The 16,397-nt window shown below is 38.4% G+C and overlaps 2 protein-coding genes across 2 annotated transcripts in view; both read right to left on the reverse strand.

Annotated features, from left to right (window-relative positions):
* LOC311124275 (uncharacterized protein) overlaps positions 1-16,397 on the reverse strand; it is a gene marked incomplete at its 5' end in the record, with an annotated part of 339,652 nt that overhangs the window by 275,376 nt on the left and 47,879 nt on the right. The window lies entirely within an intron of this gene.
* The window catches only part of LOC311124270 (uncharacterized protein), a gene marked incomplete at its 3' end in the record, with an annotated part of 41,941 nt that overhangs the window by 21,517 nt on the left and 4,027 nt on the right, over positions 1-16,397 (reverse strand). Inside the window, exon 2 of the mRNA XM_084198439.1 lies at positions 3,957-4,428. Coding sequence (XP_084054565.1) covers positions 3,957-4,428 — 472 coding nt within the window. The remainder of the gene's footprint in view (positions 1-3,956; positions 4,429-16,397) is intronic.

The following is a 16,397-nucleotide window of genomic DNA, read 5'->3' on the forward strand; positions in this document are numbered from 1 at the left end:
AGAAAAACGCATGCCAAAAATGTTATAAATTGATTTGCATTTTTAATGAGGGAAATAATATTTTACCCCTTTGCAAAACATGACTTAGTACTTGGTGGCAAAACCCTTGTTGGCAATCACAGAGGTCAGACGTTTCTTGTAGTTGGCCACCAGGTTTGCACACATCTCAGGAGGGATTTTGTTCCACTCCTCTTTGCAGATCTTCTCCAAGTCATTAAGGTTTTGAGGCTGACGTTTGGCAACTCGAACCTTCAGCTCCCTCCACAGATTTTCTATGGGATTAAGGTTTGGAGACTGGCTAGGCCACTCCAGGACCTTAATGTGCTTCTTCTTGAGCCACTCCTTTGTTGCCTTGGCCGTTTGTTTTGGGTCATTGTCATACTGGAATACCCATCCACGACCCATTTTCAATGCCCTGGCTGAGGGAAGGAGGTTCTCACCCAAGATTTGACGGTACATGGCCCCGTCCATCGTCCCTTTGATGCAGTGAAGTTGTCCTGTCCCCTTAGCATAAACACACCCCCAAAGCATAATGTTTCCACCTCCATGTTTGACGGTGGGGATGGTGTTCTTGGGGTCATAGGCAGCATTCCTCCTCCTCCAAACACGGCGAGTTGAGTTGATGCCAAAGAGCTCGATTTTGGTCTCATCTGACCACAACACTTTCACCCAGTTCTCCTCTGAATCATTCAGGTGTTCATTGGCAAACTTCAGACGGCCCTGTATATGTGCTTTCTTGAGCAGGGGGACCTTGCGGGCGCTGCAGGATTTCAGTCCTTCACGGCATAGTGTGTTACCAATTGTTTTCTTGGTGACTATGGTCCCAGCTGCCTTGAGATCATTGACAAGATCCTCCCGTGTAGTTCTGGGCTGATTCCTCACCGTTCTCATGATCATTGCAACTCCACAAGGTGAGATCTTGAATGGAGCCCCAGGCCGAGGGAGATTGACAGTTATTTTGTGTTTCTTCCATTTGCGAATAATCGCACCAACTGTTGTCACCTTCTCACCAAGCTGCTTGGTGATGGTCTTGTAGCCCATTCCATCCTTGTGTAGGTCTACAATCTTGTCCCTGACATCCTTGGAGAGCTCTTTGGTCTTGGCCATGGTGGAGAGTTTGGAATCTGATTGATTGATTGCTTCTGTGGACATGTTTCTTTTATACAGGTAACAAGCTGAGATTAGGAGCACTCCCTTTAAGAGTGCACTCCTAATCTCAGCTCGTTACCTGTATAAAAGACACCTGGGAGCCAGACATCTTTGTGATTGAGAGGGGGTCAAATACTTATTTCCCTCATTAAAATGCAAATCAATTTATAACATTTTTTACATGCGTTTTTCTGGACTTTTTTGTTGTTATTCTGTGTCTCACTGTTGAAATAAACCTACCATTAAAATTATAGACTGATCATTTCTTTGTCAGTGGGCAAACGTACAAAATCAACAGGGGATCAAATACTTTTTTCCCTCACTGTATGTATTCAGACCCTTTACTACGTACTTTGTTGAACCACCTTTGGCAGCGATTACAGCATAGAGTCTTCTTGGGTGTGATGCTACAAGCTTGGCACACCTGTATTTGGGGAGTTTCTCCCATTCTTCTCTGCAGATCCTCTCAAGCTCTATCAGGTTGGATGGGGAGCGTCGCTACACAGCTATTTTCAGGTCTCTCCAGAGATGTTCGACCGGGTTCAAGTCTGGGCACTGGCTGGTCCACTCAAGGTTATTCAGAGACTTGTCCCGAAGCCACACCTGCGTTGTCTTGGCTGTGTGCTTAGGGACGTTGTCCTATTGGAAGGTGAACCTTCAACCCAGTCTGAGGTCCTGAGAAGGTTTTCATCTGTACTTTTCTCCATTCATCTTTCCCTCGATCCTGACAAGTCCCTACCGCTGAAAAACATCCCCACAGCATGATGCTGCCACCACCATGCTTCACCGTAGGGAGGATGCCAGGTTTACGCCACCCGTGACGCTTGGCGTTCAGGCCAAAGAGTTCAATCTTGGTTTCATCAGACCAGAGAATCTTGTTTCTCATGGTCTGAGAGTCCTTTAGGTGCCTTTTGGCAAACTCCAAGCAGGCTGTCATGTGCCTTTTACTGAGCAGTGGCTTCAGTCTGGCCACTCTACCGTAAAGGCCTGATTTGTAGAGTGCTAGAGAGATTGTTGTCCTTCTGGAAGGATCTCCCATCCCAACAGAGGAACTCTGGAACTCTGTCAGAGTGACCATCAGGTTCTTGGTCACCTCCCTGACCAAGGCCCTTCTCCCCCGATTGCTCAGTTTGGCCGGGCGGCCAGCTCTAGGAAGAGTCTAGGTGGTTCCAAACTTCTTCCATTTAAGAATGATGGAGGCTACTGTGTTCTTGGGAACTGTGGGACCTTATATAGACAGGTATAATCGTAAACAATATGATTTCATGTGCCATGAACAAAAACATGAATTCTCAGTCAAAAACATAAGTCAGAACACAGCCTCACTATTCTCTCATGTGATTTTATTTCTATTCAGATAAAATTACGCTGCATTAATCAAATCCTTTTTACAATCAGCACCAGTTCTCTCTGACATGGTGGAATAATACTGATGGGAACAGTCATGAGGTAGTGAATGTTTTTCATGTCAACAACTTATCAATGTTACCAGAACATCACATTTTCATATTTCCTTTAGCTTGATGATTACTACACAAATTAACTAAATGAAACAAGTAAATTCAAAAGGTTTCAATGTTAGAATCAAGAAATGCACATGCTACATTTTGCAATATCCAAATCATGTAATCAAATTCATTTTGCAATATCCAAATCATATATCCAATCAATTTCAATCAAATTAATTTAGCAAAAGCCTAATCTTATATATCAAATCAAAGTCTATAGGTTAAGGTTAGAATCAAGAAATGCAAAGTTCCATTCATCTATATAATAATTTACATTTAGCAATATCCAAATAATATAATGAACAACTGAGGGGTTATACCTGTAACCAATGCATTAAAGTTCATAACCAAAACAAAATACACATTTTATAGTATTTAATCTGATTTTAGATATGATCAGGCCTCAAGGTGAAAAAACAAAAATATGCCTATTTCTGAGTAAGAATTCATATAAACAAAATGATTTCATGTGGCATAAACAAAAACACAAATTGTCAATTAAAAACACAAGTCAGAACACAGCCTCTCTATTCTCTCATGTGATTTCAGGTTCTCTGACTGGGAAATTGTCCTTCCACACAGAGAGAGAGCAGTGGTGGGGCTTTTTTCGTGTGTGTTCTCTTATGCTCCTTCAGGCTCCTTAACCAGGTAAAACTCTTTCCACACTGGGAACATTGGAATGGCTTTTCTCCTGTGTGTATTCTCTCATGCCTTTTCAGGGTAGCTAACACGGTAAAACTCTTTCCACACTGGGAACATTGGAAAGGCTTTTCCCCTGTGTGTGTCCTCTCATGAGCTTTTAGGTCCCCTACTCGGGAAAATCTATTTTTACACTGGGAGCAGTGGTAAGGCTTTTCTCCTGTGTGTATTCTCTCATGCTCTTTTAGATGCCCTCTCTGAGTAAAACTGTTTCCACACTGGGAACATTGGAATGGCTTTTCTCCTGTGTGTATTCGCTCATGCCTTTTCAGGTTAGTTAACACGATAAAACTCTTTCCACACTGGGAACATTGGAAAGGCTTTTCTCCTGTGTGTGTCCACTCATGCTCCTTCAGGCTCCCTAACTGAATAAAACTCATTCCACATTGGGAACATTGATAAGGCTTTTCTCCTGTGTGTATTCTCTCATGCCTTTTCAGGTTAGCTAACACGGTAAAACGCTTTTTACACTGGGAGCATTGGAAAGGCTCTTCTCCTGTGTGTGTCCACTCATGAGCTTTTAGGTCACCTAATCGGGAAAATCGCTTTTCACATTGGAAGCAGTGGTAAGGTTTTTCTCCTGTGTGTATTCTCTCATGCCTTTTCAGGTTAGCTAACAGGGTAAAAATCTTTCCACACTGGGAACATTGGAAAGGCTTTTCTCCTGTGTGTGTCCTCTCATGAGCTTTTAGGTCCCCTACTCGGGAAAATCTATTTTTACACTGGGAGCAGTGGTAAGGCTTTTCTCTTGTGTGTTTTCGCTCATGCTCTTTTAGGTGCCCTATCTGAGTAAAACTCTTTCCACAATGGGAACATTGGAATGGCTTTTCTCCTGTGTGTATTCTCTCATGCCTTTTCAGGTTATTTAACATGGTAAAACTCTTTCCACACTGGGAACATTGGAAAGGCTTTTCTCCTGTGTGTGTCCTCTCATGAGCTTTGAGGTCCCCTGATCTGGAAAATCTCTTTTCACATTGGAAGCAGTGGTGTTGTCTCGCTGGTTTGGGCGTCTCTGGGTCTGGTTCCGCTGAAGGACTCTTCCCGCTGTCAGAGTGAGAGTCTGGTCTCTCTCCTGCCAAAGACAAAGAGTATTTAGTTAAACAGAGACTTGAATGAAACCTCCACATGATAAACCTGTCTTCCTATGATGTTTAACCTAGACTAGATCCCTAAATAAAAGAGCAGAGCTTGTCATCACAGAGTGGCTGTAGTGCTTTGTAGACTGGGTAAATCCATTTGAATTCAATACATTTTTGACAGCATCCCTTTTGATTTAAAAAAAGCTTTCCTTACATGTTTCCCTTTGGAAGAAGTGGTAAGAAAGTGACTTTTTGTAACTGAAAGCCAAAACATTCATGAGATAAAGGTGCTCGAAGTTGACTCTTTTTGCAAACCCCACCATGCAATGAATCATCCATCGTCTTCATCACTGGAAAATATTAACGGTTGAGTTTGAGATCATTTAAAAGCTTCCAAACAGGGTGGTCAAACTATTTGATTATTTCTTGAAAAAAAAGTGTTTTAATAAAGGCCTGATTGATGTCACTTTGCCCCAATCCCAGCTAATAAACCTGACCCCAATAATCAACTAATCGTGATGTTCAGTTTAGAATGCATTTAGTTTAATCAGCTGTGTTTGCTAGGGATGGGGGAAAAGTGTGACACCACTCCGTCCCCGAGGACTGGAGCTGCCCGTCCTGGATTCAAAACAACACATATTTTCAAGTCAATATTCTATGTGGACCTCCAACAATCTTTGTGGTTCCATTTGAAAGGTGAAGAACATTTACATTTAAACTTTTAGTAAATGTTTCAGCCACGACACCACCCTGTAAAATAGGATCTAAGCCTTAACGTACTGTATGGGTCTAAGATACAGCATACTGTATGGGTCTAAGATACAACATACTGTATGGGTCTAACAACATACTGTATGGGTCTAAGATACAACATACTGTATGGGTCTAAGATACAACATACTGTATGGGTCTAAGCTACAACATACTGTATGGGTCTAAGATACAACATACTGTATGGGTCTAAGATACAACATACTGTATGGGTCTAACAACATACTGTATGGGTCTAAGATACAACATACTGTATGGGTCTAAGATACAACATACTGTATGGGTCTAAGATACAACATACTGTATGGGTCTAAGATACAACATACTGTATGGGTCTAAGATACAACATACTGTATGGGTCTAAGATACAACATACTGTATGGGTCTAAGATGCAACATACTGTATGGGTCTAAGATACAACATACTGTATGGGTCTAAGATACAACATACTGTATGGGTGTAAGATACAACATACTGTATGGGTCTAAGATACAACATACTGTATGGGTCTAAGATACAACATACTGTATGGGTCTAAGATACAACATACTGTATGGTTCTAAGATACAACATACTGTATGGGTCTAACAACATACTGTATGGGTCTAAGATACAACATACTGTATGGGTCTAACAACATACTGTATGGGTCTAAGATACAACATACGGTATGGGTCTAAGATACAACATACGGTATGGGTCTAAGATACAACATACGGTATGGGTCTAAGATACAACATACTTTATGGGTCTAAGATACAACATACTGTATGGGTCTAACAACATACTGTATGGGTCTAAGATACAACATACTGTATGGGTCTAACAACATACTGTATGGGTCTAAGATACAACATACTGTATGGGTCTAAGATACAACATACTGTATGGGTCTAAGCTACAACATACTGTATGGGTCTAAGCTACAACATACTGTATGGGTCTAAGCTACAACATACTGTATGGGTCTAAGCTACAACATACTGTATGGGTCTAAGCTACAACATACTGTATGGGTCTAAGCTACAACATACTGTATGGGTCTAAGCTACAACATACTGTATGGGTCTAAGCTACAACATACTGTATGGGTCTAAGATACAACATACTGTATGGGTCTAAGATACAACATACTGTATGGGTCTAAGATACAACATACTGTATGGGTCTAAGATACAACATACTGTATGGGTCTAAGCTACAACATACTGTATGGGTCTAAGCTACAACATACTGTATGGGTCTAAGCTACAACATACTGTATGGGTCTAAGATACAACATACTGTATGGGTCTAAGAAACAACATACTGTATGGGTCTAAGAAACAACATACTGTATGGGTGTAAGATACAACATACTGTATGGGTCTAAGGTACAACATACTGTATGGGTCTAAGATACAACATACTGTATGGGTCTAAGATACAACATACTGTATGGGTCTAAGATACAACATACTGTATGGGTCTAAGATACAACATACTGTATGGGTCTAAGATACAACATACTGTATGGGTCTAAGATACAACATACTGTATGGGTCTAAGATACAACATACTGTATGGGTCTAAGATACAACATACTGTATGGGTCTAAGATACAACATACTGTATGGGTCTAAGATACAACATACTGTATGGGTCTAACAACGTACTGTATGGGTCTAAGATACAACATACTGTATGGGTCTAACAACATACTGTATGGGTCTAAGATACAACATACTGTATGGGTCTAAGATACAACATACTGTATGGGTCTAAGCTACAACATACTGTATGGGTCTAAGATACAACATACTGTATGGGTCTAAGATACAACATACTGTATGGGTCTAAGATACAACATACTGTATGGGTCTAACAACATACTGTATGGGTCTAAGATACAACATACTGTATGGGTCTAAGATATAACATACTGTATGGGTCTAAGATACAAAGTACTATATGGGTCTAAGATACAACATACTGTATGGGTCTAAGATACAACATACTGTATGGGTCTAAGATACAACATACTGTATGGGTCTAAGATACAACATACTGTATGGGTCTATGATACAACATACTGTATGGGTCTAAGATACAACATACTGTATGGGTCTAACAACATACTGTATGGTCTAAGATACAACATACTGTATGGGTCTAACAACATACAGTATGGGTCTAAGAAACAACATACTGTATGGGTCTAAGATACAACATACTGTATGGGTCTATGATACAACATACTGTATGGGTCTAACAACATACTGTATGGGTCTAAGATACAGCATACTGTATGGGTATAAGATACAACATACTGTATGGGTCTAACAACATACTGTATGGGTCTAACAACATACTGTATGGGTCTAAGATACAACATACTGTATGGGTCTAACAACATACTGTATGGGTCTAAGATACAACATACTGTATGGGTCTAAGATACAACATACTGTATGGGTCTAAGAAACAACATACTGTATGGGTCTAAGAAACAACATACTGTATGGGTCTAAGATACAACATACTGTATGGGTCTAAGATACAACATACTGTATGGGTCTAAGATACAACATACTGTATGGGTCTAAGATACAACATACTGTATGGGTCTAAGATACAACATACTGTATGGGTCTAACAACATACTGTATGGGTCTGAGATACAACATACTGTATGGGTCTAAGATACAACATACTGTATGGGTCTAACAACTTACTGTATGGGTCTAAGATACAACATAATGTATGGGTCTAAGATACAACATACTGTATGGGTCTAAGATACAACATACTGTATGGGTCTAAGATACAACATACTGTATGGGTCTAAGATACAACATACTGTATGGGTCTAAGATACAACATACTGTATGGGTCTAAGATACAACATACTGTATGGGTCTAAGATACAACATACTGTATGGGTCTAAGATACAACATACTGTATGGGTCTAAGATACAACATACTGTATGGGTCTAAGATACAACATACTGTATGGGTCTAACAACAACATACTGTATGGGTCTAAGATACAACATACTGTATGGGTCTAAGATACAACATACTGTATGGGTCTAAGATACAACATACTGTATGGGTCTAAGATACAACATACTGTATGGGTCTAAGATACAACATACTGTATGGGTCTAAGATACAACATACTGTATGGGTCTAAGATACAACATACTGTATGGGTCTAAGATACAACATACTGTATGGGTCTAAGATACAACATACTGTATGGGTCTAAGATACAACATACTGTATGGGTCTAAGATACAACATACTGTATGGGTCTAAGATACAACATACTGTATGGGTCTAAGATACAACATACTGTATGGGTCTAAGATACAACATACTGTATGGGTCTAAGATACAACATACTGTATGGGTCTAACAACATACTGTATGGGTCTAAGATACAACATACTGTATGGGTCTAAGATACAACATACTGTATGGGTCTAAGATACAACATACTGTATGGGTCTAAGATACAACATACTGTATGGGTCTAAGATACAACATACTGTATGGGTCTAAGATACAACATACTGTATGGGTCTAAGATACAACATACTGTATGGGTCTAAGATACAACATACTGTATGGGTCTAAGATACAACATACTGTATGGGTCTAAGATACAACATACTGTATGGGTCTAAGATACAACATACTGTATGGGTCTAAGATACAACATACTGTATGGGTCTAAGATACAACATACTGTATGGGTCTAAGATACAACATACTGTATGGGTCTAAGATACAACATACTGTATGGCTCTAAGATACAACATACTGTATGGCTCTAAGCTACAACATACTGTATAAGTCTAAGATACAACATACTGTATAAGTCTAAGATACAACATACTGTATGGGTCTAACAACGTACTGTATGGGTCTAAGATACAACATACTGTATGGGTCTAACAACATACTGTATGGGTCTAAGATACAACATACTGTATGGGTCTAAGATACAACATACTGTATGGGTCTAAGCTACAACATACTGTATGGGTCTAAGATACAACATACTGTATGGGTCTAAGATACAACATACTGTATGGGTCTAACAACATACTGTATGGGTCTAAGATACAACATACTGTATGGGTCTAAGATACAACATACTGTATGGGTCTAAGATACAAAGTACTCTATGGGTCTAAGATACAACATACTGTATGGGTCTAAGATACAACATACTGTATGGGTCTAAGATACAACATACTGTATGGGTCTATGATACAACATACTGTATGGGTCTAAGATACAACATACTGTATGGGTCTAACAACATACTGTATGGTCTAAGATACAACATACTGTATGGGTCTAACAACATACTGTATGGGTCTAAGAAACAACATACTGTATGGGTCTAAGATACAACATACTGTATGGGTCTATGATACAACATACTGTATGGGTCTAACAACATACTGTATGGGTCTAAGATACAGCATACTGTATGGGTATAAGATACAACATACTGTATGGGTCTAACAACATACTGTATGGGTCTAACAACATACTGTATGGGTCTAAGATACAACATACTGTATGGGTCTAACAACATACTGTATGGGTCTGAGATACAACATACTGTATGGGTCTAAGATACAACATACTGTATGGGTCTAACAACTTACTGTATGGGTCTAAGATACAACATACTGTATGGGTCTAAGATACAACATAATGTATGGGTCTAAGATACAACATACTGTATGGGTCTAAGATACAACATACTGTATGGGTCTAAGATACAACATACTGTATGGGTCTAAGATACAACATACTGTATGGGTCTAAGATACAACATACTGTATGGGTCTAAGATACAACATACTGTATGGGTCTAGGATACAACATACTGTATGGGTCTAACAACATACTGTATGGGTCTAAGATACAACATACTGTATGGGTCTAAGATACAACATACTGTATGGGTCTAAGATACAACATACTGTATGGGTCTAAGATACAACATACTGTATGGGTCTAAGATACAACATACTGTATGGGTCTAAGATACAACATACTGTATGGGTCTAAGATACAACATACTGTATGGGTCTAAGATACAACGTACTGTATGGGTCTAAGATACAACATACTGTATGGGTCTAAGATACAACATACTGTATGGGTCTAAGATACAACATACTGTATGGGTCTAAGATACAACATACTGTATGGGTCTAAGATACAACATACTGTATGGGTCTAAGCTACAACATACTGTATGGGTCTAAGCTACAACATACTGTATGGGTCTAAGCTACAACATACTGTATGGGTCTAAGCTACAACATACTGTATGGGTCTAAGAAACAACATACTGTATGGGTCTAAGAAACAACATACTGTATGGGTGTAAGATACAACATACTGTATGGGTCTAAGGTACAACATACTGTATGGGTGTAAGATACAACATACTGTATGGGTCTAAGATACAACATACTGTATGGGTCTAAGATACAACATACTGTATGGGTCTAAGATACAACATACTGTATGGGTCTAACAACATATTGTATGGGTCTAAGATACAACATACTGTATGGGTCTAAGATACAACATACTGTATGGGTCTAAGATACAACATACTGTATGGGTCTAAGATACAACATACTGTATGGGTCTAAGATACAATATACTGTATGGGTCTAAGATACAACATACTGTATGGGTCTAACAACGTACTGTATGGGTCTAAGATACAACATACTGTATGGGTCTAACAACATACTGTATGGGTCTAAGATACAACATACTGTATGGGTCTAACAACGTACTGTATGGGTCTAAGATACAACATACTGTATGGGTCTAACAACATACTGTATGGGTCTAAGAAACAACATACTGTATGGGTCTAAGAAACAACATACTGTATGGGTCTAAGAAACAACATACTGTATGGGTCTATGATACAACATACTGTATGGGTCTAACAACATACTGTATGGGTCTAAGATACAGCATACTGTATGGGTATAAGATACAACATACTGTATGGGTCTAACAACATACTGTATGGGTCTAACAACATACTGTATGGGTCTAAGATACAACATACTGTATGGGTCTAACAACATACTGTATGGGTCTAAGATACAACATACTGTATGGGTCTAAGATACAACATACTGTATGGGTCTAAGAAACAACATACTGTATGGGTCTAAGAAACAACATACTGTATGGGTCTAAGATACAACATACTGTATGGGTCTAAGATACAACATACTGTATGGGTCTAAGATACAACATACTGTATGGGTCTAAGATACAACATACTGTATGGGTCTAAGATACAACATACTGTATGGGTCTAAGATACAACATACTGTATGGGTCTAAGATACAACATACTGTATGGGTCTAAGATACAACATACTGTATGGGTCTAAGATACAACATACTGTATGGGTCTAAGATACAACATACTGTATGGGTCTAAGATACAACATACTGTATGGGTCTAAGATACAACATACTGTATGGGTCTAAGATACAACATACTGTATGGGTCTAAGATACAACATACTGTATGGGTCTAACAACATATTGTATGGGTCTAAGATACAACATACTGTATGGGTCTAAGATACAACATACTGTATGGGTCTAAGATACAACATACTGTATGGGTCTAAGATACAACATACTGTATGGGTCTAAGATACAATATACTGTATGGGTCTAAGATACAACATACTGTATGGGTCTAACAACGTACTGTATGGGTCTAAGATACAACATACTGTATGGGTCTAACAACATACTGTATGGGTCTAAGATACAACATACTGTATGGGTCTAACAACGTACTGTATGGGTCTAAGATACAACATACTGTATGGGTCTAACAACATACTGTATGGGTCTAAGAAACAACATACTGTATGGGTCTAAGAAACAACATACTGTATGGGTCTAAGAAACAACATACTGTATGGGTCTATGATACAACATACTGTATGGGTCTAACAACATACTGTATGGGTCTAAGATACAGCATACTGTATGGGTATAAGATACAACATACTGTATGGGTCTAACAACATACTGTATGGGTCTAACAACATACTGTATGGGTCTAAGATACAACATACTGTATGGGTCTAACAACATACTGTATGGGTCTAAGATACAACATACTGTATGGGTCTAAGATACAACATACTGTATGGGTCTAAGAAACAACATACTGTATGGGTCTAAGAAACAACATACTGTATGGGTCTAAGATACAACATACTGTATGGGTCTAAGATACAACATACTGTATGGGTCTAAGATACAACATACTGTATGGGTCTAAGATACAACATACTGTATGGGTCTAAGATACAACATACTGTATGGGTCTAAGATACAACATACTGTATGGGTCTAAGATACAACATACTGTATGGGTCTAAGATACAACATACTGTATGGGTCTAAGATACAACATACTGTATGGGTCTAAGATACAACATACTGTATGGGTCTAAGATACAACATACTGTATGGGTCTAAGATACAACATACTGTATGGGTCTAAGATACAACATACTGTATGGGTCTAAGATACAACATACTGTATGGGTCTAAGATACAACATACTGTATGGGTCTAAGATACAACATACTGTATGGGTCTAACAACATACTGTATGGGTCTAACAACATACTGTATGGGTCTAAGATACAACATACTGTATGGGTCTAAGATACAACATACTGTATGGGTCTAAGATACAACATACTGTATGGGTCTAAGATACAACATACTGTATGGGTCTAAGATACAACATACTGTATGGGTCTAAGATACAACATACTGTATGGGTCTAAGATACAACATACTGTATGGGTCTAAGATACAACATACTGTATGGGTCTTAGATACAACATACTGTATGGGTCTTAGATACAACATACTGTATGGGTCTAAGATACAACATACTGTATGGGTCTAAGATACAACATACTGTATGGGTCTAAGATACAACATACTGTATGGGTCTAAGATACAACATACTGTATGGGTCTAAGATACAACATACTGTATGGTCTAAGATACAACATACTGTATGGGTCTAACAACATACTGTATGGGTCTAAGATACAACATACTGTATGGGTCTAAGATACAACATACTGTATGGGTCTAAGATACAACATACTGTATGGGTCTAAGATACAACATACTGTATGGGTCTAAGATACAACATACTGTATGGGTCTAAGATACAACATACTGTATGGCTCTAAGATACAACATACTGTATGGCTCTAAGATACAACATACTGTATGGCTCTAAGATACAACATACTGTATGGGTCTAAGATACAACATACGGTATGGGTCTAAGATACAACATACTGTATGGGTCTAAGATTCAACATACTGTATGGGTCTAAGATACAACATACTGTATGGGTCTAAGATACAACATACTGTATGGGTCTAAGATACAACATACTGTATGGATCTAAGATACAACATACTGTATGGGTCTAAGATACAACATACTGTATGGGTCTAAGATACAACATACTGTATGGGTCTAAGATACAACATACTGTATGGGTCTAAGATACAACATACTGTATGGGTCTAAGATACAACATACTGTATGGGTCTAACAACATACTGTATGGGTCTAAGATACAACATACTGTATGGGTCTAAGATACAACATACTGTATGGGTCTAAGATACAACATACTGTATGGGTCTAAGATACAACATACTGTATGGCTCTAAGATACAACATACTGTATGGCTCTAAGATACAACATACTGTATGGCTCTAAGATACAACATACTGTATGGCTCTAAGATACAACACACTGTATGGGTCTAAGATATAACATACTGTATGGGTCTATGATACAACATACTGTATGGGTCTATGATACAACATACTGTATGGGTCTAACAACATACTGTATGGGTCTAACAACATACTGTATGGGTCTAAGATACAACATACTGTATGGGTCTAACAACATACTGTATGGATCTAAGATACAACATACTGTATGGGTCTAAGATACAACATACTGTATGGGTCTAAGATACAACATACTGTATGGGTCTAAGATACAACATACTGTATGGGTCTAAGATACAACATACTGTATGGGTCTAAGATACAACATACTGTATGGGTCTAAGATACAACATACTGTATGGGTCTAAGATACAACATACTGTATGGGTCTAAGATACAACATACTGTATGGGTCTAAGATACAACATACTGTATGGGTCTAAGATACAACATACTGTATGGGTCTAAGATACAACATACTGTATGGGTCTAAGATACAACATACTGTATGGGTCTAAGATACAACATACTGTATGGGTCTAAGATACAACATACTGTATGGGTCTAAGATACAACATACTGTATGGGTCTAAGATACAACATACTGTATGGGTCTAACAACATACTGTATGGGTCTAAGATACAACATACTGTATGGGTCTAAGATACAACATACTGTATGGGTCTAAGATACAACATACTGTATGGGTCTAAGATACAACATACTGTATGGGTCTAAGATACAACATACTGTATGGGTCTAAGATACAACATACTGTATGGGTCTAAGATACAACATACTGTATGGGTCTAAGATACAACATACTGTATGGGTCTGAGATACAACATACTGTATGGGTCTGAGATACAACATACTGTATGGGTCTAAGATACAACATACTGTATGGGTCTAACAACATGCCGTATGGGTCTAACAACATGCCGTATGGGTCTAACAACATACTGTATGGGTCTAAGATACAACATACTGTATGGGTCTAAGATACAACATACTGTATGGGTCTAAGATACAACATACTGTATGGGTCTAACAACATACTGTATGGGTCTAAGATACAACATACTGTATGGGTCTAACAACATACTGTATGGGTCTAACAACATACTGTATGGGTCTAAGATACAACATACTGTATGGGTCTAAGATACAACATACTGTATGGCTCTAAGATACAACATACTGTATGGCTCTAAGATACAACATACTGTATGGGTCTAAGATATAACATACTGTATGGGTCTAACAACATACTGTATGGGTCTATGATACAACATACTGTATGGGTCTAACAACATACTGTATGGGTCTAACAACATACTGTATGGGTCTAAGATACAACATACTGTATGGGTCTAACAACATACTGTATGGGTCTAAGATACAACATACTGTATGGGTCTAAGATACAACATACTGTATGGGTCTAAGATACAACATACTGTATGGGTCTAAGATACAACATACTGTATGGGTCTAAGATACAACATACTGTATGGGTCTAAGATACAACATACTGTATGGGTCTAAGATACAACATACTGTATGGGTCTAAGATACAACATACTGTATGGGTCTAAGATACAACATACTGTATGGGTCTAAGATACAACATACTGTATGGGTCTAAAATACAACATACTGTATGGGTCTAAGATACAACATACTGTATGGGTCTAACAACATACTGTATGGGTCTAACAACATACTGTATGGGTCTAACAACATACTGTATGGGTCTATGATACAACATACTGTATGGGTCTAAGATACAACATACTGTATGGGTCTAACAACATACTGTATGGGTCTAAGATACAACATACTGTATGGGTCTAAGATACAACATACTGTATGGGTCTAACAACATACTGTATGGGTCTAACAACATACTGTATGGGTCTAAGATACAACATACTGTATGGGTCTAAGATACAACATACTGTATGGGTCTAAGATACAACATACTGTATGGGTCTAAGATACAACATACTGTATGGGTCTAACAACATACTGTATGGATCTAAGATACAACATACTGTATGGGTCTAAGATACAACATACTGTATGGGTCTAAGATACAACATACTGTATGGGTCTAAGATACAACATACTGTATGGGTCTAAGATACAACATACTGTATGGGTCTAACAACATACTGTATGGTCTAAGATACAACATACTGTATGGGTCTAAGATACAACGTACTGTATGGGTCTAAGATACAACATACTGTACGGGTCTAAGATACAACATACTGTATGGGTCTAAGATACAACATACTGTATGGGTCTAAGATACAACATACTGTA

The sequence above is a fragment of the Coregonus lavaretus genome, assembly GCF_964263955.1.
Source record: "Coregonus lavaretus genome assembly, contig: HAP1_SCAFFOLD_69, whole genome shotgun sequence".
Classification (NCBI taxonomy): domain Eukaryota; kingdom Metazoa; phylum Chordata; class Actinopteri; order Salmoniformes; family Salmonidae; genus Coregonus; species Coregonus lavaretus.